Source organism: Chiloscyllium plagiosum, unplaced genomic scaffold (genome assembly GCF_037043375.1).
Source record: "Chiloscyllium plagiosum isolate Xiang-an unplaced genomic scaffold, Cpla_swu_hap1 HiC_scaffold_4, whole genome shotgun sequence".
Taxonomy (NCBI): domain Eukaryota; kingdom Metazoa; phylum Chordata; class Chondrichthyes; order Orectolobiformes; family Hemiscylliidae; genus Chiloscyllium; species Chiloscyllium plagiosum.
In genome coordinates this window covers 7,369,818-7,395,994 of record NW_028270142.1, presented here as the reverse complement: position 1 = coordinate 7,395,994, position 26,177 = coordinate 7,369,818, and the positions used below count along the sequence as shown (strand labels likewise).

The 26,177-nt window shown below is 38.9% G+C and overlaps 1 protein-coding gene across 2 annotated transcripts in view; it reads left to right on the top strand.

The window, feature by feature from the left end:
* Nucleotides 1–26,177, top strand: part of mybl1 (MYB proto-oncogene like 1) — a 62,558-nt gene that overhangs the window by 20,028 nt on the left and 16,353 nt on the right. The window contains exons 4-12 of one of the 2 annotated variants that reach the window (XM_043689268.2): nucleotides 2,075–2,167; nucleotides 5,188–5,408; nucleotides 7,895–8,081; nucleotides 8,203–8,271; nucleotides 9,009–9,113; nucleotides 14,952–15,197; nucleotides 17,276–17,650; nucleotides 19,220–19,362; nucleotides 20,811–20,925. In XM_043689268.2, the coding sequence (XP_043545203.1) occupies nucleotides 2,075–2,167; nucleotides 5,188–5,408; nucleotides 7,895–8,081; nucleotides 8,203–8,271; nucleotides 9,009–9,113; nucleotides 14,952–15,197; nucleotides 17,276–17,650; nucleotides 19,220–19,362; nucleotides 20,811–20,925 (1,554 nt within the window). The remainder of the gene's footprint in view (nucleotides 1–2,074; nucleotides 2,168–5,187; nucleotides 5,409–7,894; nucleotides 8,082–8,202; nucleotides 8,272–9,008; nucleotides 9,114–14,951; nucleotides 15,198–17,275; nucleotides 17,651–19,219; nucleotides 19,363–20,810; nucleotides 20,926–26,177) is intronic. The other variant, XM_087985943.1, reaches the window with a different exon arrangement.

Genomic DNA, 26,177 nt, shown 5'->3' with positions numbered 1-26,177 from the left:
ATGGACTTGACAGTGCTGTTTCGGGGCTAGGAATGCTTTCTGAAAGAATTATCGAATGTCTGAGGAACTTAAATTGTTTTAACAATCAAGGGCAGCTGAATTGTCAGTGAAGAGTCATCGCAGATTGGAGGGCAGTGTCGAAGTCAAAAGGAAGATTGGGACTAGGGGTAGCTGAAATTGTACTAAAATTGATGATAAAATTGTAGAAGACACTAGCTGTACCTCACCAGGAGTATTCTGTACTATTCTGGTTGTCACATCTTAGGAAGGATGTGAACGCCTTACTGCAAAAGATGTTTCTGAGAATAGTTCCAGGGAAGAAAATCCTTAGTCACGGAGAAATTGGTATTTTGTTTTTGTTAGAAAGGCAAGGATAAGAGGAGATTTGATCGAAGTTTTCAAAATCATGAGGAAGTTTGACAGAGTAGATAGAGAGAGCTGTTCCCCTTAAAAGGATCAAGAATGAGAGGTCCCTAAAGGTAATTTGCAAAAGGAAGCAAATGCAATGAGAGAAACTATTGTTTCAAACCACAAATAGTTAAGGCCTAGAACGCGTCTGGAAGTGGGTGTTCAATTGAGGCATTTGAGAAGAGTATTAGAAGATCACTTAAAGAGAAACAATATTCAGGATTGTGGGGAGAAAAGGTAGGAGACTGGCACAAAGTTATGATGCTCATTCAGAAATCTTGTGCAGGCATGATGGTCACATGGCCTTCTCTTAGCCTATAACAATCCTGTGATACTGTGAAGTACTTCATTTTTCTTTCAAAAAGCTATGTTTAGAGTTAATTTTCTGAGGCAGCTAGTGCTTGCTGCGTCATGGGTTACACTCACTGTTGAAGCAAAGACCTGACTTGGATATTGGTAATGAACATAAGGTTGATTTTTAATTCGAGTGGAGGATGCCTCTCCCTGGTCCTTTCCCAATATGATGGGCAGTACACATCTGGCAGTGCCTGCCATTTTGTTTTAAACCCCAAAATCAACAGCAAAAACAGGTTGTAAAGCACAAGAGAGAATCAGGAAGGATCTCTGTCCTGCCTGGGTTGTAGGAGAAGTCTAGAACTAAGGAAAACATTGTCGTAATTAAATATTCATAGGAGCTTAACAGAAACATTACAAAACAAAACATGACCACGAAAGTAAAACGAGAGTTCTATAAAAAGGGATAATCAAAATTCTTAACTGAGGTGTTAGACTTCTGCAGCAATAAAATATTTCTGCTGTTTGGCAGATTTCCAACATTGGCATTTCAGAAATCTACCATTTTAAACATTCATTCCTATGTTTGGGTTGTTAGAAAGCTTTTAAAAAAAGAGTTGCAGCTCTTTTGTCAGTCATTTTCAGACCTCAGCTGTAATTGGGGGAACAGTCAGTTCGGGAGTAATAGAGCTGCTCCTCCAATCTCTGATTCTGTTCCTGGTACTGGTAGCATTGGCTCCTCCAGTTACAGGTTCCCTGCCACCTGCTCTTACTGCTCTACCAGAGAGACAATCTGTTCCTGAGTGGGTAGGAGGAGGAAAGAGAGGGAAACTGATTGCATGAGCTGGAGCAGTTTTTCTGGCTTGTTCTGCTGCCAGCATCCAGGAGATTACCACCAATGAATCGAGCTTTTCTGTTCCAGTAAACTTTTAAAAAGTGAAATTTTGTCCGTTGGTTCCTTTAATAAGTATGGTTTGGGGATTCCTTTCTTTTTAGATTATTGGTCTATATGGGCATTGTTAAAGTAGGTTTTCAGTGGTACCTTCAAAAAGAAAAGTGAGAGAGAGAGAGAGATTGAGATCTGCTGGCATCAGAAGATGTTGTCACCAATATTAGAGTAGTAGAGATGCACTGGGTACCAGAAATAGCGAAGGGTTCTGGGACTGGGGAGGATGACCGAGATGGGGAGGAAGAAGCCATGGAGGCAACAATTCCACAAGAGTTCCACGAGTATGTTGTTGAATTCCATTATGCTTTAGTGAATTGGATTTCTAGCTGCAAAACATTGAGGAAACCTCTTGGTTAATGAAACTTCTAATTCAGCACATTTCTCCGACAATATTGCTAATCAAGAACTTTTGAAATATTGCAGAACCGAACAGATGTTCAATGCCAGCATAGGTGGCAAAAAGTTTTGAATCCAGAGCTAATAAAAGGACCATGGACTAAGGAGGAAGATCAAAAGGTAAGATAATAACCCAAAACGTTTTTACAAAATGCTGTTAGTAATAATAAACTTTTTAAAAAAAACAAAATATTAAAATCTGATTCTTTATTATAAACATGTTTATATCTTTTCTATTGAATTGAATGGAAACCAAGCACACAAAATTGAAATAGAGTTGTACAGCACAGAAATAGACCCTTTTGTCCAACTCATCCATGCTGACTAGATATCCTAAATTAATCTAGTCCCACTTGCTAGCATTTGGCTCAAATCCCTCTAAACCCTTCCTATTACTGTACCCATCCAGATGCCTTTTAAATGTTGTAATTGCACCAGCCTCCACCACTTCCTTTGACAGCTCATTCCACACACCACCGCTCCTTGTGCGAAAACGTTGCTCCATAGCTCCCTTTTAAATCTTTCCCTCTCACCTTAAACCTATACCCTTGAGTTCTGGGCTCCCCTACCCTGGGAAAAGATTCTTGGTAAGAAAAAGAACCCTATCCATGATTTTATAAACCTCTATAAGGTCACCCCTCAGCCTACCATGCTCCAGGGAAAATAGCCCCAACCTATTCAGCCTGAGGGATTACTTTATAGAGATTTAGAAAATCATAGAGGATGTGGATAGGGTGAATAGCCAATGTCTTTTTCCCCAGGGAGGCAGAGTCCAAAACTAGAGGGCCTAGCTTTACAGTGAAAGGGGAAAGAACTAAAAAGGACCTGAGGAGTAACTGTTTCATGCAGTCATGCAGCTTATACTCAATGGTCTGACCACTGAAGGCAAGTGTGCCTAACGCAACCTTTCCCACCCTGTCTACCTGCGACTCTACTTTCCAGGAGCTATGCACCTGCTCCCTAAGGTCTCTTTGTTCAGCAACAGTCACCATGACCCTACCATTGAGTGTATAGGTCCTGTCCTCATTTGCCTTGTCAAAATGCAACACTTCACATTTATCTAAATTAAATTTCATCTCCCACTCGGCCCATCTACTCTCAGTCCCGTTGTACTCTGAGATAACCACTTTTACCGTCCAATGCACCACCTACTTTGATGCAAACTTACTAACCACACCTCCTATATTCACATCCAAATCATTTATATAAATGACAAAAAGCAGTGGACAATTGATCTTGTGGCACACACTACTGGTCTTGGCTCTCCAGTATGAAAAGCTACTCTCTACCATCACACTCCGTATCTTACCTTCAAGCCAATTTTGTATCCAATTTGCTAGCTCTCCTCAATCCCATGTGATCTGACTTTGTCAACTTCTTAGCATAAGTCCATATAGATGACATCCACCACTCTGCCTGCATCAATCTTCTTTGTAACCTCTTAAAAAAAAACTCAGTTGGGTTAGTGAGACAAAATTTCCCATGCACAAAGCCATGTTGACTGTCCCTAACCAGACCTTGCCTTTCCAATTGCGTGTAAATCCTATCCCTTAGAATCCCCTCCAATAACCTACCCAGCACTAATGTAAGATTCACCGATCTATAGTTCCCTGGATTTTCCTTACAACCGTTCATAAATAATTTCATATTAGCCAACCTCTAGTTTCCGGCACCTCACCCCTAGCCGTCACTGATACAAATATCTCAGCGAGGGCCCCAGCAATCTCTTCCCTGGCTTCTCACAAGGTTCTCGAAAGTACCCGATCAGGTCAGGTGGTTTATCTACCTTTGTGTATTTTAAGACCTTCATCAGCTTCTATTCTGTATATGAACAATTTTCATATTTCCTCCATGTTCTGTAGCTTCCATGTCCTTCTCTGTAAATACTGATCAAAATGTTTATATAGAATCCATCTCCTGTGGCTCCGCACATGGATGGCCACGTTGATCTTTAAGGGGACCTGTTCTCTCCCTAGTTACTCCTTTACCCTTAATGTACTTATAGAATCTCTTTGGATTCTCCTTCACTCTATTTGCCAAAGATATCTCGTATCCCATTTTTGCCCTTCTGATTTCCCTCTTAAGAATACTCATTCTGCCCTTTTGGTGTTCTAGACATTCACTCAATCCTAGCTATCTGCACCTGATGTATGCCTCCTCCTTTGTCTTGACCAGACCCTCAATTTCTCTAGTCATCTAGCATTCCTCATGCATTCCAGCCTTGCCCTTTACACTAACACGAACATACTGTCTCTGAACTCTCGTTATTACATTGTAAGAAGCTGAGAATTGTAGAGTCCCTACAATGTGGAAGCATTCGGCCTATCGAGTCCACACTGACCCTCCGAAGATCATCTCCCACACCTTATCCCTGTAATCTTGCATTTCCCATGACCAATTCTCCTAGCCTGCGCATCCCCTGGACACTATGGGCAATTTAGCATGGCTAATCCACTTGGCCTGCACATCTGTGGACTGTGGGAGAAAACCAGAGTACCTGGAGGAAACTCACACAGACATGCAGAGAATGTGCAAGCTACACACAGACAGACACTGACACACAAACCCAGGGTTCCTGGCATGTGAGGCAGCACTGAGCTCACCACTGAGCCAACATGCTGCCCAAATGGTGGATGATTAATAAAAAAAAGTATAACAGCTTGCACAACCAATTTCAAAACATCAACAACTGCTGAAATCTAAACTTAACCCTGATGTCACCCATCCATGCTGCTTCTATTATTCTAACTTTTTAAAATCTGAACCCCAGGCCCTCTCAAACTGTTTAGTTTAATTTATTGGTTTTGTAGAGTCAGCTCACCATCTCTGTCTTAAACCTATGTCAAAAAAAGGTCAAAATACACCTCTTAAAATCATAGTATCATCATACATTACTGTGTAGTGAAAGCAGAAAATTTTGAAAATACTCAACAGATCAGGCAGCGCCTGTGAAGACAGAGAGTTCACATTTTGAGTTGGCGACCAATCATTAGGTTGACCTCCAATTTTTTTTGCACAAGTACTAGGATTTTTGCAAGGACTAATTGGCTTTTTTTAAACATTTAGTGAATGACATAAGGAATCAGATACTTGTGAAGTGTTAAAAGTTTTGAATTGATTTTCTCTGCCATCTCACATAGGTAATTGAGTTAGTTCAGAAATATGGTCCAAAGCGATGGTCTCTAATTGCCAAATACCTGAAAGGCAGGATTGGTAAACAATGCCGGGAAAGATGGCACAATCATTTAAATCCCGAAGTTAAAAAATCATCTTGGACAGAAGAGGAAGACAAGATCATTTATGAAGCACATAAGCGTTTGGGAAATCGCTGGGCTGAGATTGCAAAGTTACTTCCTGGAAGGTATGTTTAATCTACATTTTACAATTTTTAAATTCCTTATTTTGGCAGAATTTAATGAAATTATTTTTCTTTTTACATTGGTGATGTAAATGAGCTGAAGAATGCAATATTTTTGACTGGAATCAAATACTTATAGAATATTTTTGACAAGGTCAGCTACTCTCTCTCTCTCTCTCTCTCTCTGGTTTACTGTTGAAGCTCTTATTGTTTGTTTTTATTTCTTGCCAATTTACTTTTATTATCAATTTAATTCTAGCTTTATAGGCTTTTTAGTCACCTGCTGCTGGATCCTAAAATATTCCCAATCCTCTGGCCTACCATGCGTTTTTGCTACTTCATACATTAGTTTTGGTTCGGATACTTTTCTTGACCACCTTTTATTAACCACAGGTGGTTCATCCTTTTTTTTTTTGACTGGAATAAATTTTTACTGAGCTTTATGAAATATCTGCTCAATTGTCTGCCATTGGTCAGCCACTGACTTTCCCCTTAGTTATTCTTTTAGCCTGTTTTGGACAACTCTTCCTTCATACCTCTGTAATGGCCTCTATTTTAGTTGAGAACATTGGTTTGAGATTAGAGTTAATCTTCCTCAAACTGCTTTTGAAATTGTGTGATGTTGTGAACGCTATTGTCTGGAGAATCCTTAACTATAAGATCTCTTAATAGTTCTACCACATTATATCTCATTATACATTAGTGGATCTAAAATATCCTGTTCCTGGTTAGCTTCTGCAATATATTCTCTAAGAAGCAATCCCTGAGACTAGAAATTTGACTTTGACGCCACCCTTACACATATGAATTGTCCAGTCAATATGCAGATAAAAATCACCTATGACCATTGTTATGCTCTTCTTACATTATTTGCTGACTTATACTTTATCCTATAGTGTGGCAACTCTTTGGGAGTCTGTACATGATTCTCACCCATCAGTCTTTCCCTTGGAATTCCTGATTCCACATTATGATCTATTGTGCCTGTATCATTATTCACCAGAGCACTCATGGACATCTTTTATTAACAAAGTCACCCACCTCCTTTTTCTTTTTACCTATTCTTCTGGGATATCAAATACCTTTTTGAATATTAAGTTACCAGCCTTGGTGACTGCGTCCCTGTATTAGTCATCAAGTCATATTCATTTATTTCATTTGGTTCTGTCAAGTCATGTATCTTGCTACAAATTCTATGTGCATTCAGGTCAAAGGCCTTAAGCTTTGAATTTTTTATAACCATTATTACTACCTCTAGCCCAAATGTCTGCTGCAATCTTCTGCATATATTTTCTACCCCTTCAATTACACTTTGATTATTGCTTCTGTCTTTACTACCTCTGCTCTCTGTTTATTTTTGAATTATTTTTAAACATCCTTCAATTGAAACCTTCTGTCTCACCTTCCCCACCCATGGAGCAGGAGTAGGCCATTCAGCCCTTCGAGCCAACTCCACAATTCAATAAAAATCATATTGAATGGGGACTGGCTGATCATCCAACTGAGTCCGCCGTTTCTCCTTTCTCCCCATGCTATCTAATTGCTTTAGCCCTAACAGCTATATCTAACTTTCTCTTGAAAACATTTATTGTGTTGGCCTCAACTGCTTTCTATGGCAGGGAATTCCACATGTGTCCCATCTCATCCCTTCCTTTCCTCAACTAACTAAATTCTACCATTTGTTTGCAATCTCACCTGCTGGCCAAGTTGTTTAAGAGATTGCAGTATGTTTAAATGAGACCCTTCTGATTACATCATCATGGCCTTTTCTTAGAATCATAACATTTTTACAGCACAGTCAGAAGCCCTTCACCCATCGTATCCGTGGCTGTTGTTTACTGAGTTTTCCGTATGCTGCCGTGCTTGTCCCTGCCTTCTAAAAATGCTAGTGGCCTAAAGCATGAGTATCATTTCAACAAATGACTGCTAGTTAATAGCTTGTGCAGAATATCTGCAATAAAGTGATTCATCATGCAAATCAACCTTCAATCCACTGACTCCATCTACTCTTCTCGTTGCCTCGAGAAGGCAGCCAACATAATCAGACACCCCTACCCTCACCCTAGTTAAACTCTCATCTGCCCTCTTCTGTCAGAAGATACAGAAGTTAAACACACATATGAACAGATTGAAGAACATCTTCCTTTCTATTATTAGACTTCTGAATGGAGTTCTCAAACTTTAAATTTAATGTTGATCTTGTTCTTTGTGCACTCTCTCTATAGCCGTAACATTGTATTCCTCATTCTGTTCTGTTACCCTTATGCACTTTGTATGGTATGATCTGCATGCAAAACAAAACTTTTCACTATACTTAGGTACCTGTGACAACAATAAATCACAAACACCTGATGAACTATCATTTTAAAAGTATTTAGGATTAATGCTCAAAAATCATTCCCAAGAAGATCTTTATATTTTAAAGTTTTTTTGTCCCCCCACATTGAATATTTTGTTCAGTATCACAAGTTCAGCTTTGTATTGTGTAGGACAGATAATTCAATCAAGAACCATTGGAATTCCACAATGCGAAGGAAAGTTGAGCAGGAAGGATACCTGCAGGAGGCACCCAAATGTGACTTGCTTCCAAGCATCCAGCAACAGAAAGTAGCATCTCGGACACCTCTGAACACAGTGCAGTTCCAGAACCAGTTTTTCATTCCTGTGTCTACACAAGTAATTTTTTTTTTATAAACTTGAGCAATAAATCTATTCAAATTAAATGGTATTATTTAATGCTGGCTTTAATTTTGATTCTTGAATAGACTTGAAATTGAGATATATTGTCTTTGTTAAGGCCCTTAGACACCAGTACTTAGGTACAGAAGAATCTTGCACAGAAAATACCACAACAGGTTTTACTCAAGTAAGAAACTGACTTTTTTCTTTCATGTGATCTAAATGAGGTTCAAGAATACATACTTTTGGAGCTGTCTGGTACTTAGTTTGTGTACTTCTGTCGGTATTCAGGCATTGTCAAAACATATTCTATGATTTAACCTTAGACATTTTAAAAAAATATATTTCTGTTCTGTTTGTCATGTAACAATGCATTGTGCTTTATCTATTCAAATTGTATCCTGTTCTGTATTGGTTATCCATGATAACTCATGCTATGTTTATGAATTCAGAAATGTATTTTCAAAGCTCACTTTTTCTACTTTCATATAAGCAATTTACTGAGGATACTAGAGATCTGAAATAAGAACAAAACGTGCTGGAAAAACTCAGCATCTGCTTTAATTACACTTCTATCAACCTGGAACATTTTGCGATTTCTGGTTTCTTTTAATGATCAAAATAATTTGCATCTGCACAATGTTGCTGTTGCTGTTTTGTTGAGCGGGGCACTGAGGCTGTCCAATAATTGAAATAAATGTCCACAGTAAAAAATATTTTATTGCCATTTGATTGGTTAATCATGTTAAAAAATTGTGTTCATGTGTGATACCAGAATTTAACAGGTGTGTTATCATTGATAACCTTGCAATAGTTCATGCACTTGAATGAAAGAGTAAACCTCATATCTTCGTGTCTCTTTTCCTGTCACTCCTTGTTTTGTTCTTTTCCTTTTTTTGTTCTCCTGTTACATGTTCATTTCAGCAACCATATGTTGATGACGATCCTGATAAAGAACAAAGAATAAGGGAACTTGAACTCCTCCTAATGTCAGCCGAGAGTGAAGTCAGAAGAAAACGAGCAGGAGCTGTAAGGATTCTGTGCACTGACAACTTTTAGATTGCTTAGCTTTTTCATCTTAGACTTGCCATTCCATCTCTGCTTTTTTTTTATTTTAGCTTTTCATTGTGCTGCTATGATTCCACTAACATCTAGAGTCATATTTTAGAAATTAGCATACTTCGAAAAATAGCATATTTATGCCATAATGCAGTTAGAAGCTTTTTGTTTTGATAAATATACATCCTTTAGGATTTATGATTCAGTGCAGGTTTCTTTAACTGAAGTGGCTTAATTTTTCTAAAATTATTTGAATTGAGTTTGAGAGTTCCTATTGACTTGTATTGCTTGAAAACAATATGTTTTTTAATTAAACAATGCTCAGTCCAATTTCTTGGTTATGCCGATGCTGAGAAAAATGCATGTTTGGAGGTTAAGGTAATTTGTTCTTGAGCTCTGGAAGTTAACTTTTTGATTTGAGAATGGAGGAAGGGTACCACAGCAGCATCTTTAAAATATAACTAAGCATCCATATTGAAATTTGATGTGATGAAACCTGAGACAGAGTACAATTTAAAAAAAATACAGAATCATAGAATAGACTCATTGACTCTCTACCATGTGGAAGCGGGCTACTTGGCCCATCTAGTCCATACCAACCCTCTGAAGAGCACTCACTGCCCATCCTATCCTTGCAACCCTGAATTTTCCGTGGCTAATCCACCTAACCTTAACGTCCTGGAAACAATTGGCAATTTAATGTGGCCAATTCCTCTAATCTGCACATCTTTGGACTGTGGGAAGAAACCGAAGCACCCAGAAGAAACTCACACGGACGCATGGAGAATGTGTAAATTCCACATAGGCAGTCGCCCGAGGCTGAAATCTAACCCGACTCCCTGGTGCTGTGAGGCAGCAGTGGAAACCACTGGGTCACTGTGCGGCTTCATACTGTGTACTAAATGTGAGTGTGAAGTGTTCAGGAAAGAAGGAAGAAGAAAATTATGTTATTGACTAAAGACCATCCTCATTTTGGAAAAGGTGGTTGTCCTTGAGTGCTCAGGGTCATAATCAATTTGATGAAAGTTAAGGAACACTTGAAGGCGCCATTACACTACTGCATGCGTCTTAACACCACCAATGAGTGGGAAAGGTATAGAGAAACCAGGGAAGTTAATGATAGCATCAGATTGGAAAAAAAAAGGGAGAAGCTGAAGTGAAATTGGCCCCTGAGAAAATGAGGCTGGGGAAATAATAATGGGGCACCAGGAAATGGCAGAGGAATTGATTCAATACTTTGCATCAGTCTTCACAGCATCCCAAAATTGCTGAACATTCAAGTGACAAAAGGACAGGAAATAAATACGATAACAACTAATACTGGAGAAAAAGTGCAAGAGAAGCTAAAAGGACTAAAGACCAATAAGTTCCCTGAACCTGGTGGAATGCATCCTAAGATATTAAACAAAGAAGTTACAGAGGTAGAGGATACACTGGTAGTAATCTTCCAGGAATCCTTAGGGTGTGGAGAAGTTCCAGAGAATTGGAATACTGTCAGTGCCAAAGTAATATCTTTCACTAAAAAGAAATGTAGACAAAGAGAATGGGTAACTGTAGGCCAGTTAGGCCCACATCTGTTATTGGGGAAAATGTTAGAATCTATTCGAAAGGATTTAATAGCAGAACATTTAGAAATAAATAGTCTGATCAAGCGATGTCAACATGACAAATTTACTAAAGTTCTTGGAGGTAACAAGCTGGATAGTTGAGGGGGAAGCAGTGAGTGTAATATGTTTGGATTTTCAGAAGGTGTTTGATAAGGTAACACATATCAGGCTGCTTCATAAGATCGGTCCAAGGTGTTGTAGGTTGTGTTAGCACAATTAGAAGGTTGGCTACGAATAAAAGACTGAGTTGGGATAAGGAGAGCATTTACAGCCTGGCAACCTATTATTAGTACTTTATCATAAGGATCATTTTCTTAGACCACAATTATTTGTAATATGTACTAATGACATGGATGAGGAAAGTAAATTTACTAAAACCAAGTTTGAGGATGACACAAAGATAGGTGGAAAGGCAAGTGGTAAAGATGACATAGTCTGCAGAGGGATATAGATAGGTTAAGTGCGTAGCCAAAACACTCGTCAGATGGAATGTAATGTGGTGAAGTATGACATTTGCATTTTGGCAGGAAGAATAGAGGAACTGAATATTATTTAAATGGAGAATGCCTGCAGAAAACTATTGAAGAGAGGGATTTGGGAGTCCATGAATCTGTCAAAGCTAGCATCCAAGTTCAGCCGGTCATAGGGAAGACAAATGGAATGTTGGCATTTATTCTGAAGGGAATGGAATACAAAAGCAGGGAGGTTTTGATAAAGCCATACAAAGCGCTAGTAGAACCACAGCTGGAATGCTGTGAATAGTTTTGGAATACTGTGAACAATCGTCTAAGGAAAGACATATATTTGCTTTGGAGGCAGTCCAGAAAAGGTTCACTAGGTTGATACCAGGGAGTATCTTATGAAGAGAGGTTGAGTAGATTGGGCCTTTATTTGGAATATAGAAGAATGAGAGGGTATCTAATTGAAGCATACAGCGTTCTTTGAAAACTTCACAGAGTAGATGTGGAAAGGTTGTTTCCCCTTGTGGGTCGGTCAAGGACCAGAGGGCATAACCTCAGACTAAGGAATCTCACATTTAAGAGACTGATGAGGAATTTCTTATAAGTATTGTGAATCTGTGGAATTCTTTATCATAGAGGGCTTTTGAGGCTGTGTTTTTGAGTATATTCAAGGTTGAGCTAGACAAATTTTTAATTAGTAAGAGAATGAAAGTTTATGGGGAAAAGGCAGGAAAGTGGAGTTGAGGATTATCAGGTCAGCCATGATCTGATTGATTGACAATACAGACTCAATGGACTGAATGGCCTAATTCTGCTCGTATGTCTTATTGTTTAGGAACAAATTTGCAGGAAAGTTACAAAAATGTAATACCCAACATTAGAACTGCATAGTTATATTCAACTATTCTAATGTAGACTGGGATAGTACCAATGTAAAGGGCAGAAAGGGGAAAGACTTTCTAATGTGTTCAGGAGAATATTCTTAATTAGTATATTTCCAGCCTAATGAGTAAAGAAACATTGCCCATTCTGAATCTGGGGAAATGATTGGATCAAGTGATAGTAAGCAAAGCATTTAGGAAACAGTAATCATAATTACATGGTTAGTTTAGTGATGAAAAAGTACAAGGAAAAATACTGAATTATTGGAGCTCCAATTTCTAGTAAGAACTGATCCGTCTCTCGTAAATTGAAATTGGAGATCGTTAGGCAGAGCTATGATGGAATTATGTGCTGCCTTTAAGAAGTTGACAGTGATGAAGTTGATGCAGTCAGGGAATGTCCCAACAAGGGGAAAATGTAGGAAACCAAAGCTCGAGCTCCGTGAATGCTAAAAGAGATGTTGAGCAAGATGGAGCTAAAAAATAGTGTATTCCACAGATGTTCAGTAAATAAGCCAAAGAGAACCATGGGCTCAATGTCGGAAGTTCTGTTGGGATGTGAGAAAAGTGATGATGTCTTAATACTGACAACTAACATAAAAGGAAATGCATGTCTTATATAGATGTATAGAGATTAAAAGGGCAGTAATAGCAGGGCTGTGCTGTTTAGGAATAAATGAGGGGAGCTATTGTGGAATCATCTTTCATTACCAAGGAGCAAGATGTTGCCAAAATCAAAATGAGGTGGTAGTTTGTTGAGATTACTGAATGGGCTAAAATGTGGTAGAGATGATGTGATAGAGTTAGGCTATATTTATAGATTTAAAGTTACCAAAAGAAGGATAGTGGCAGTGTGGTAGTGATGTTAGCTATGATACAAGAAAATGGGTAATAGTGAATGATTTGTTTTTCCAACTGGAGGAAGGTAGGCAATGGGTTCCTCAGGATTCTATACTCGGAAAACTGCTTTTCTTGAACTGTATTATTGACTTGATGGGGCAGGCACAATTTTAATAGATGCAAATATTGTGAACTAGGACGAGGATAGTGTTGGATCACCAGAAGACAGAAATTCATTGTGACAGGCAGCAATTTGCTGCCTCTGCAAGCAATGCCCACAGCCTATCCAAGAATTTATTTTAAAACAACTGAAAGAATGACATATGTGGCATTTTTAGTGGAGGCTGAAGACAAAAAAATTGGAGGAAATTTCAGCTCATCCAGTACTGGATGCTGGAGAAGCAATGGAGTTGGTGAGATAGAGCAGAATGTCAAACATGTGAAAATTTGGGTTTTGATAATGTTGATGAGGGGCAGCATTTGGTGGGAAATAGAAGGGATCAATGATGGAATCTTGGGGGACCAAGATTCAAACTTGGGAAATTGGAACCTTCATTCATTGTGCCTAAATATTAGAATAGTAGTCAAGCCATATTGTACAATTAAAATCTCAATTGAGTGCAGGACAAACAAACCATTGCAGATGATACTCTGACTACTGTTGTTAGAACCAGGTATGTGCAGTCCCATCTTGCTGGATGATGGTAGAGAAGTCAGTGGTGGAGTATGGTGTGGTCAGTCATATTAAAGACTACAGCCAAGTGGAGGAGGAGGAGGGAGGCAAATTAACCTTTGTCATAGTTACATGCTGTTTGCTAGTAGTGATGATGATTACTTAAACAAATTGTATGTTCTAAATTCTGAAGTAAGTAATTCAAAGGGGAAAAATGACAGATTTACGATTTGGACATCATATCAATATGTTCACATTATGTAATTGGATGTACAGGTCTTCACGTAAGATTGAACTTGCTGTAATTACAGATGCTTTTTAGAAACTGATTGTCTTTTGATAATCAGCTAAGTGGCCACTTAAAAGTGCCTGCTTTCAGATGTTATAATTTGAATGTAAAACTGAAAAACAGCGTATGCCAAGTGTTGCATCTTTCACACATTTGTGGAAATGCAGATGACTCTTCAAAGATTACACTTGGCAACTGCACCCTTGGCAAGGCTGGTTGATGTTATATGAATCAATGAGGAATGCTCATGAAGGACTCTGACACTCTATACTACAAAAAGAATAAGACAAAATATTATACAATGCTTGTTAGTATTTATTGGCAATTTTATCCTGTATATTTGATAGCTGCTTTTGGAGATTTGTTAGATGTGCTTAAAAGATCATTTTGGTTTATCCTGAAATGAATGTGTAGAGTTTGTTTATTTATTAGTTTTCAATTCAAACTTGGGAAATTGGAACCAATCATTGTGCCTGAATATTAGAATTGTCGTCAAGCTATATTACACAGTTAAAATCTCAGTTAAGAAATTTTTCGTCTTTAATTTAAGAAAAAATTGTTATGAAAGGAGAGGTTCATGTGGCTTTAAAAATTATTTCAGTGTATGTTTAATATTTCTACAGGTCTGTCTGAAATTGTGACCAGCGAAACATTAGAACATTTCAAATGTCATGGAGGCAGCTGTTAAGGACTTAAAATAGTTTATGTTCAACTGTATCACATTCAAATTATATTTATTGAAATTCAGCTTTATGGTTTCAGTGGTCATTCTAACTAAATATTTGTGAGCAAAACCGTGCTTTGTAATGAAATAGAAGTGTTTAGGATTTGCATTAATTCTATCAACAGTGTGTCATTAATCTGTCAGATTTTGATGGCTGTTTTTAACTCTATTAAATATGGAGTATTTTGGCGTGATGAAATCTATTTTGGTGACTTGGCCATAATACATCAATAACTGTTTCTACAAAATCTAAGAGCAATTTGGTTTAAATAGGGTTCTGAACTTCAGTGTGTTTACTTTAGAGTAAACTGCTTTTTGTTTAATTGTTTTTAGTCACAAGAAACTGCTGATTTCACCTGCTGGTCAAGAAGTCTTTTTGGTGATGAAAGTTTATCTAGTACGTTGAGTAGCCTGGAGGATAAAGCAAGTGAAATCTGTACGAAGGAGCAGCTCCAGGAGACTAGCACACCTGTACAACAGGCATCCCTGAACCGTTTTCTTGTACAGGAGGAGAATTCAGTCCTCAATACACTGCATTCAATTCCTGACTTTACTAAGACGTTTGAGCTAATTGAAGCGGTAAGTTTGTCACCTCTTATCATTACATGTACTAAAAAAAAATTCACTTTGGTATATAATTAATAATGGTACTTATCAATGGTTTGCCCATTTAAGTTTTAATTTACCATTTCCATATACATAATGCATAGATTGTTTAGCTTGTGTAGATTTTTTTTAGTTCCCATGTCTGCATTAAAATAGCACTATCTACTTAAATCTTTCTTCAAAATTTTCTTCATTTAGAGTTTTTTTTTAATTGTATTTTATGTTTAGTTTTCATTGTTTTCTGTATTCTTGAGGTTGGGGTGTTTACTTGCTAATCTTCTTTTTATGGTATTTTATGAACAATCTTATAGCCTGAATTAGTTTAGTAGAAGCTTTAAAGTTACAGCCAGAGAAGTTATAGCCATTATTGTATCACTGCCAATATTGGCAGCTTTGTGTGTTCCTATTATGTCAATGGCGATCTCTTCAGTAAAAGTGAGGTTTTCTAAAGTGACAAGGCATTTTGTGCTGGTTATTGTGTACAAGCAACAAGAGTGACCAGGTTATTGCATGAACTAGGCAAGGATTTGAATCCTAAGAATTTAGAAGTCAGTTCCTCGGATACCTGATGATGGGATGAAACCACAATTGTAGCCACGGAGAGGTGGCAGCAGCTGAGTGAAGAGATGTAGTGACAACCTGTTTCAAACCGATAGAAACTAAAGAAACTAGGGAAGGGAGGGGTGATGATTACTTGGCGATAAGTGAAGGCTCCTTCCAGTGCAGGAACAATGAGCTGTAAAGGAGAATTTGTCTTAACTCGGTTGTTGAGAGAGTTACATTTTCTGATGCATAGCTGCCAAAAATTCTGAAAAGCTGTAAGAATTCTGTTCATTCATATGTTGTACCATTTCTTACCATGATTTCTTTAAAACCACTTTACAAGAGGGAAAGAAGTCATTTTGTCATGAAATTACTCTGTCACCATCGATGGAATTCTTCTTGATTCCCCTAGATAACTGCAGTTTTACTGGTTCAACACAAATGAGACTTGCCCATTTAAGTTGCTGCAGAATCTTCTCTTGCAGAAGTGCCAGATTTCTCATCTCGTGATTGGCCTACAAGAGGAAATTTTAATACTGCCAGCCTAGCTGATGCATGCAATTCATGAGAAACCTGATTAATTCAGTCGAACGAAATCAAAATAACTCCAAATATTGGAAATCTGAACCAAACTGAGAATGCTGGAGAAACCTAGTTGGCAAGAAGCCTCTACAGAAAGAATAAGAGTTAACATTTTGTGTCCCTTGAGTCTATTTTGGCTCTGAATAAGAGTTGGACTGGATTTAACTGTTTCTCATTCCACAAATGTTGCCAGACCTGCTGAGGTTTCTCCAGCATCCTGTGTGTTTGTTTCTGACAAATTCATTCACTCGGGCAACTGTTTCCCTTGCTCCCCTACCTCCTGCTGGTCTTACACCTGAAAAACTAAAATTACACTAATGTTAGAAAAGTATGAGGCAAACTGTGAAATAAAGATTGAACCATTTACAGTGTCCGATAAGCACTCATTTTAAAGTAGGTAAGCTGGCTATCACAGCAATAGATTCAAATAAAGGTGTAATCTTGTTGCCGTTCATATATATTAAACTCCAATGACTGACACTTCTTTTCGGAAATAAATTTTATACTTGCTTTATTGTACTTCTATTTTCCTTTTAAGAGTTTTATTGTTGTGATCAATTGTATATGCAACCTGAAGATTCTAAATTTGGATATACTGACTTTAACTTTATTTTATCACCAACAGACTTCCGTCTTCAGTACTAATGTAGAACTAAACAACTACTGTAACCATAACAATAGAATATGATGACATCAATCTACTTGTATTCAAACTGCATCAACCTTCTTTCTCTCCAGTTCACATCTACCAATAAAAGGACTTGGCTGATCCATAAAGTTGTAGGTTTTAGGAATGCTAACTAAATAAAGATTGTATATCCTGCACCATATTTGATCATCATAGTGCTGATGTCTACACTTGAATTATAATGATTTCTTTTATTGTAAATTTTGCTAGTAACAAGTTCGTTTTCCCTTTCTTTCAGGATTCTGTAGTGTGGAATGAGTTAACAAACTTTGACTTCTCTGAAGCAAATGAAAAGACACCTGCTAAGCAGACTCCAGCTAAATTTGAACGTTTACAGCACAGAAGTGGAATAGGTTATCGCTTTGATGGCCATGCCATTTCAGATCTGAGCAGAAGTACCTGCAGTAACAGCAGTGGGCAGGGTGAACTCATTCCGATAACATCCCCTATCGTTGCTAAATTCAGTACACCACCAACCATACTGAGGAGGAAAAGGAGACTTCGGCTTGGCCCATCTCCGTCCAGTGACTGTAACAGTGTTTCTTTCATGGACAATAGCACAACAAGCCCAAAAAGTACTCCAGTAAAAACACTGCCCTTTTCTCCTTCTCAGGTAAAAATCTCAGAACTATTTTACTAAGCAGAAATTATCTTAATATGAGAAGTAGGAATAGAAGTAAGCCATTTGACTTGCCAAGTCTCCTCTATCTTTCAGTACGCTCATGGCTAATTTGCTAATCACCAACTCCGCTTCCTTGTCTTTTCTCCATAACCATTGGTTCCTTCACTGTATTAAAAATCTGTCTAGCTCAGCCTTGGGTAAACCTAACCGCCCAGCTTCTTAAGCTTTCTGCGGTAAAGAATTCTACAGATTCACTATTCTGAGAGAAGAAACTCCTGTCCTAAATGTGGGACTGTTTACTTTGAAATTATGTCCTCTGGTCCTAGATTTACCCGCAAAGGGAAACAACCACTCAGCATCCAGCCTGTCAAGCCCCCTAAGAATCTTGCTTCTTTCAGTAAGTTTTCCCCTCATTCTTTTAGACTCAAGTAAGCAAAGGCCCAACCTACTCAACTCCTCCTCATAAAATCCCTCCATACCCAGGATCAATCTAGTGAACCTTCTGCATTGTTTCCAATACCAGTACATTTTTTCTTAGTTTCCTCAAATTGATTCTATCCTTAACTTTCTTGGTTAACCATGATTTGTTTGAAGCCTTCCAAGAATCCTTCTTCCTCACTGGGATATGTCTTTGTTATGAGCAATGAACTATTCTTTTAAATGTCTGCGAGTGTTAATCAACCATCTTTTCTGCTAAACACTGTCTGTCTTTTTGAAGTTTAATACCCCTGAATATTTATTTCCCAGCTTTGATCTCCTTGGAACCATGTCTCTAATGGCTGTGAGATTACACCTAATATTCGTTATTTGTGCCAATGATACATTTTGTTTATTTTGTTCCGAATACTAGGTGCATTTCAGGGAAAAGAAATTTAATTTGCTTTTTCTTAACCACTTTTGATCCTTATTACTGCTGTTTCTCTATGTTCATATTCTGTATCAGTTCCTGCCACACTTTGGATCTCATTATTCAACAGCTGCCCTGCGTTGCTGCCATATCCTTTTGCGATGTATATCTATATCCACCAACCTTTTTTGTTGTTTTAGTTTTTTTTGCATTGTTCTTGTTATGCAGAGGCAGCTTTTAAGATTAGGAAATCTTTAGCCAAGTAAGGAAAAAAGATTATGCATGTTTACTAATACTTGAGAGATTGCTGTCAGATGTAATGAATGTTTAATCTTCAGAATTTTGCAAAAAGAACTAGATGAATGTTATCAGGTCAAAGGCTTTAGAAAATGAATTTGTGACTTTTGACTGCAACATTAATTCAAAAAGCCTGTAGGCTAGATATCCTTTTACTTGAAACTTGATTTTATTGCAATTTAAAAAAATAAAAATTTCTGGAAATACTTCTGCACTGGAAACATTTAAACTGGAAACTTTAACTTTGTTAATAAACCTGTTTTAATATTCATAGATCCTGATTTAACTGCTGCACACTTCCAGCATTTGTTCCTGATTTTAATCTGTAATTGTGTCATAATTGGGGCATTTTGTAAATATTAAATCACTAAACCTCTGTATCAAATTTATTGTTTTATTTCCTGCTCTGAAAACAGTTTTTTAACATCTGCTCCGGCAATGATCATCTGAGTCTTGATAATCCAGCACTTACTTCAACTCCCGTCTGTGGACAAAAAGTTCTGGTCACAACTCCGCTACGCAAAGACCAAACACCTCGGGTTCAAAAGGAAAATGCAGGGTGAGTGGTTACAGTCTATCCCTCTTCCAAATAAATAAGTAATATTTGGGAAAACTATACCTGTTAAAGGTTATGTCTACATCAAACAGTCTTCTGTAAAACCTTGCAATCGTAGTTTAATGCTGTATATAAGTAATCATATGATCTTTAGAACATATGAATAATATTCAAGGATATGATCCCTGGTTATGAGAATACTGATAAAAGTTGGTTCTTTATGATCCGGTTTGATTATCTTCTGAGGATTGGAGTGCGTGGATGAACAATTCCAGGGTTAACTTGAAGCATCCAAAAAATTAACTTTACTGCTCTCACGCAAGCTCTTGCTCTCTCATCCTTTTATTTACATATGTAATCACTTAGACTCTAACATTCAGGATTTAACTGGAGGCAAATATCTTTCAGCTAATGGGTTAACTGCATTGTAAATAGCTGATGTGATCAAGACAGTTTCCAGCTGGATTGTTAACATTTGGGTTACCAAATCCCTCCAAAGGAGGCAAAGGATTCCTATTTTTTACTTTCGATGATATAGCCTTGGAAAGCCCCCAAAGCCTCACTGACTTGATTGCCTCAACATCTTGGTAGTGCAATCTGTTCCCTGGAGAGAGATCACCAGGACTGCTGAATCTGCTCCCAAACATCTAATTACCTATCCAATTTCAGCTTTTATCAACAGCCAGCTTCACATAATCTTCCACTCAATTTCTCTGTGCTCCAATTTTTCTCAGCTGCGAGAAGCAAATATTGTTTATGCTAAACCTTAACCTTACTTTTTGAGATCAGCAATCTCCAAACCGCCTACATTACCAGGAAGTGTTCTGGGAAAGAATTGTCATGCATTACTAGGGTTTTACATTGGGCCTCAACATTATCCTGATTAAAAACCCACCAACTGGGGAGAAATTTAATCCATCTGATTAGGTGTAATTAATACATGTAAACTCTTGGTAAAATTGTAGAATGATGCAGTTGTCACATTTCCAGTGTCCCCACCTCTGGACCAGGATATATATATAGTTTTTTTTTGTTTGTATTGTTGGTTTTAAAGTAATATGTTCTGCTGAAGTGGAAATAATTACCAGCAATGTATAAGATGCTTGATGTTATCATTAGAAAATCTAATTATCCTTTCAAAATAAATAATTAACTGCAGGCAATGGACCCTTGCAATATCGGCAAGTGAGCCATTCCCTCAGTACTGCATTGGAGTATCAGCCTAAGGTTTTATTTTTGCTATAGGGATTGGGACCAACACATTGTGTTTCATTTATAATGTAGATGGAGGCTTTAGTGGGTTCTCCCTTGAGCAGACATAGAGCAATATTTGGACACTGCTTAGGAGGAGGGGGGAGAAGGTGTATGATTGTTCTTATTTGATTAGAAATAAAATCAAATATCCTACTGAATTTTGCTCCATACTTCACACTGTACTTTGTTTCTTGTAGTTTCAGGACTCCCACAATAAGACGAACGGTTTTGGACAGCACACCAAGGACGCCTACACCCTTTAAGAATGCACTGGCTGCTCAAGAAAAGAAATATGGGCCTCTGAAAATGGTGGTAAGTGCAGTATTGCATATCAGGGGTTGCTGGCTTAATTCTGGGCAACAGTTTGTCTGTCTTGAGATTTTTGTCTTTTGTTGTTCCATTCTGCTGTCCATTTTTATCCACTTCATGGAGCATCTTTGTGTATATGTCTGAATATTAGCATCCTTGGGTCTGTCCAATATGACCATCATCAATTGGAATACAGCACAAACCCTATCAACCTCAGTAATTATGACAAGATACAGCAGCTAAAACTATTTCCTTCAAAGTAAATTTAGAACTTTAATATTAAAGATTTTTAAGGCAAAGGTAAGTAGACTCTTGATTACCAAGAGGAATGACACATTGTTGAGGATATGGGGAGTTGAAGTTAAAATCAGATCAGCCATGATCATCATAAATGGCAGAGTAGGCTTAAAAGAAAGTGGCCTACTCATCTTTCTTGTTTGTATGTTTATAATTGTGTATACATATGTTATATAGTATATATTATATAGTATAAATTATATATGGATAACTGAAAACTGCACTTAATGATTTGGTCAGTATATTGTTTGCTGTTTGTTTCAACTGGTTCAGAGCAGCCACTTTATCAGTTAATGTTTTTAATGTAATAAGATGTCTCAAGACACTTCACAGGAACATTGAGCCAATTAAACACTCGCCCACATAGGGGGAATGGGATTGCGTGATTAGCAAGAGAGGTTACTGAATGAGGTGGGTTTGGACAGAAGGGCTGCTAGTAAGTGGACAGTATGATGGTTGAGCATGGAGTGCTGCTGAATGTGTGAGCATTTGAGAAGCTGTCTTGTGAGCTTGTGAGGGTTTGGGGACATGGCTTGTTGAATGAGACTGTGCCTCAGTTTGGAATGTGGGATTGTTGCGTGTATGGGGTCGGAGAGGGGCTTGCTGGGTTAGTGTGTGCCTGGGGATTTGGGATGAGGGGCTGTGAAGTGTGTAAGAGGGAAGCAGAGTTGCAAAGAGGGTTATATGTTGCAATATATGTGTACAGAAATGGGGGAGTATGGAAGAGAGGTTTTACTTAGTCTTCTGTCACCAGGGCAAATGTAGAGATTTGCCTGAAATCTCATTATATAAAAGAAAACTTCTATCAAATAATTTTAAAACACAGTTTTTCAAACTTTCATAATGTGTTATATGTTGGGACCAATTGGCTAGATGATTAGCAAGAGAGATTACTGAATGAGGTGGGTAGTTTAGAATATGACCAGCCAGTTTTGGTCCTGTTCCAACTGAGGTAAACTTTGGAACCTACTTTCTTGCCCTATCCCAGAGACTGGAAGGCAGCAGTAAACCACCATTAACAGAAACTACAAGGAAGACAAACCCAGGTCAAAAGCAGCACTGGACATTCACCTAAGGACGTGAATCAGGGCAGAACACATCAGATTAATATTATTATGATTATATACTGATCTAATATATGCAAATTTTAACTACATACTGCTGCTTTATTGGTGTTTTGTTTATATTTGGAATGGGGAGGTAGGGTGATTATCTTGTGGAAAAGCAGGTTTGACACATTGATTTTGCATCCATTGGTGTTTGAAAAAATGATAGATGACCTAATTGAAATACATAGGATTTTGTGGGGATTTCACAGGGTGGGTGCAGAAAAGGTATTTCCTCTTATGGGAGGGATTAAAATGTGAGGACAGAGTTTAAAAATAAGAAGGTGCCATTTAACATAGAAAAGAGGAGAATTGTTTTCTTGCAGAGGCTTGAGTTTTGCGAACTCTTCACCTCAGACAACGATGAAGGCAGTCATTGAATATTTTTAAGACCAAGATAGTCAGATTCTTGACTAACAAGATTCAACAGTTATCAAAATGTCCAGAATCTTAGTCCCACTGCCTCCTCTTCACCATGGATATGCTACCCTTGATACATACCCATCCCCAATAAGGTTTCTCCATTTTGGAGATAGCCATTGCATAACCCAAATGTTGCTTGACAGTCCAAGCCTGATAGTTGTCTAGAGCTGAAAATTGTGTTGCTGGAAAAGCGCAGCAGGTCAGGCAGCATCCAAGGAGCAGGAGAATCGATGTTTCGGGCATAAGCCCTTCTTCAGGAATAAGTCCAAGCTTGATAGACTGCTTCGTTTTCTGAGGCGGTGCAAACAGAGCTGAACAGTGATGATTGCACAATGAACATTCCCACTTCTGACCTTTCCCTGGAGGAAAAGTCATTGATGAAGCAGATGATGATGGTTGTGATTAGAGTGGTGCTGGAAAAGCACAGCAGTTCAGTCAGCGTCCGAGGAGCAGTAAAATTGACATTTCGGGCAAAAGCCCTTCATCAGGAATACAGGCAGAGAGCCTGAAGGGTGGTGAGATAAATGAGAGGAGGGTGGGGGTGGGGAGAAAGTAGCATAGAGTACAATAGGTGAGTGGGGGAGGGGATGAAGGTGATAGGTCAGGGGGAGGGTGGAGTGGATAGGTGGAAAAGAAGATAGGCAGGTAGGACAAGTCATGGAGACAGTGCTGAGCTGGAAGTTTGGAACTGGGGTGAGGTGGAGGGAGGGGCAATGAGGAAACTGTTGAAGTCCACATTGATGCCCTGGGGTTGAAGTGTTCCGAGGTGGAAGATGAGGCGTTCTTCCTCCAGGCGTCTGGTGGTGAGGGAGCGGCGGTGAAGGAGGCCCAGGACCTCCATATCCTTGGCAGAGTGGGAAGGGGAGTTGAAATGTTGAGCCACAGGGCGGTGTGGTAGATTGGTGCGGGTGTCCCGGAGATGTTCCCTAAAGCGCTGTGCTAGGAGGGGTCCAGTCTCCCCAATGTAGAGGAGACCGCATCGGGAGCAACAGATACAATAAATGATATTGGTGAATGTGCAGGTAAAACTTTGGATGTGAAAGGCTCCTTTGGGGCCTTGGATGGAGCTGAGGGAGGAGGTGTGGGCACAGGTTTTGCAATGTCTGCGGTGGCAGGGGAAGGTGCCAGGACGGGAGGGTGGGTTGTTTGGGGGGGCATGGACCTGACCAGGTAGTCACGGAGGGAACGGTCTTTGCGGAAGGTGGAAAGGGGTGAGGAGGGAAATATATCCTTGGTGGTGAGGTCCGTTTGGAGGTGGCAGAAATGTCGGCCACCTGATGATTGTTGTGCCTAGTTTATTCCACTGGAGGAACTCCTGCAATGATGTCCTGCAGCTTAGATGACTAACTTGCAGCAGCCACAACCATCTTCCTTTGTGCTTGGTATAGCTTGAACCAGTGAGAATTTCTCCCTTTGCCATGCCTCTGGAATTCATCCATTTTGTCTATATTTGAACCATGGCTATAATGAGGTCAAGAGCTGAGTAAATCTGGAAGAACCCAAAATGAGTGTTAGTGAGCAGGTCCTCTTAAACAGATGTAGCTTGATAGCAGTTTTTATGACCCTTTGATCACTTTACTGATGATCAACAGTCGACTGATGGGATGGTAATTGGCTGTTTTTTGTGTGCAGGACATACCTAGATAACTTTCCACACTGCTAGGTATATACCAGTGCTGCAGCTTGGCTAGGAGAGCCTGCAGCCTCGGACATGTCTTTGTTACAGTTGCTGGACTATTGTCAGAGCCTGTAGCGTTTGCGGTGTCTGGTGGTATATTGGTTGGAGTGAATTAAATTGGCTAAAGACTGACATTTGAGGAGTAGGGACTTCAGAATGAGACTGACACCTAGTTGACACCTCTGGCTGAAAAGTGTCGCAAATGCTTCAGTCTTGTCTTTTGCACTAATATTCTGGGCTCCTTCATTGTGGGCGGCACGGTGGCACAGTGGTTAGCACTGCTGCCTCACAGCGCCTGAGACCCGGGTTCAATTCCCGCCTCAGGCAACTGACTGTGTGGAGTTTGCACGTTCTCCCCATGTCTGCGTGGGTTTCCTCCGGGTGCTCCGGTTTCCTCCCACAGTCCAAAGATGTGCAGGGTCAGGTGAATTGGCCATGGTAAATTGCCCGTAGTGTTAGGTAAGGGGTAAATGTAGGGGTATGGGTGGGTTTCGCTTCGGCGGGTCGGTGTGGACTTGTTGGGTCGAAGGCCCTGTTTCCACACTGTAATGTAATCTAATTGTTGAGAATGGGGATATTTGTGGCGCCATTTCCTCGGTGAGTTGCTTGAATTGTGAATGTAGGACGATAATTCATGTAGCTGGACTGGAGAGCTTTGATCTAACCTGTTGTTAGTGGTATAGGAACATAAGAGCAAGGACAAGTCTGTCAGCTCTTTAAAATTATTCCATCGTTCTAGGTTATAGCTGATGTCTCCCTCATATCTATCCCTTGCTATCCCCATATTGTTTTATGTTATTAGTAACTAGAAATCAATCTGTGTTGAACCTAATGACGAAGCCTCCACAACCCAGTGGGGTAGAGAATTCCAAAGTTCTATCACCACAAAGTGAAGATGTTCCTGCTGCTTTCAGTCCAAAATGGTTTGTCTTTTATTCTGAGACTTTGTTCCCTAGTTCTAAATCCCACCAACAAAAACACCTGTATGGCATAGTTTGGCATGTATGTCATCATGTATTGCAGCTTCACTAAGTTGACACCTCATGCCTAGTGCTGCTCCTGGCATGCCCTCCTGAGCTGCTCTTGAGCCAGGCTTGAAAGACCCTGGCCTAAAAACATTTGCATTTGCCTCACACCATAAAAAGTGAAATAATTATATAACTTTCCAGTCTTTTGCCATTCTCAGAACGAATTGAAGCATTGCTTAACCAGGTGGCAGTTGTAGGTCACTAAGAACAGGGATGATAGTTGCCTGAAATTTGGTGCAAGTAAGCACATGAATAGCAGGATTTGGATGCCCCTGGTTAGCAGCATATGGAATATGGGAGGCTGGATAAATATTTATTGGAATAAATAAATCTTGAGGTAACAAAGACATGGAATGAGAGTTTAGCTATTTTCCTGCCAATTTCTTTAGTTTGGCTCATTGCTGAATTTATCTTCCAAATAATGATTCTGTGGAGCTGCGGATGTTTCCAAAATAATTGGCTTTTGAGAACTTGCATTGTTAAAATTGTTAAACTTGAAATTAATTTTTACAACAAGAATTATCTTTTATCAAGAAATCAGTGAATTTTAACATATAAAATGAAGTTTTAAAATTATTCTAAACTATAGTTCCAAATAGTTTAAAAAAATTCAAATGTCTGCTGTTACAACAATGATAGGAGGATTGCACTGAGAGCAAGTCCCCCTACTCCATCATCACGTCATCAGTACAAACACATGTTGATAATTTACCATAATGGCCA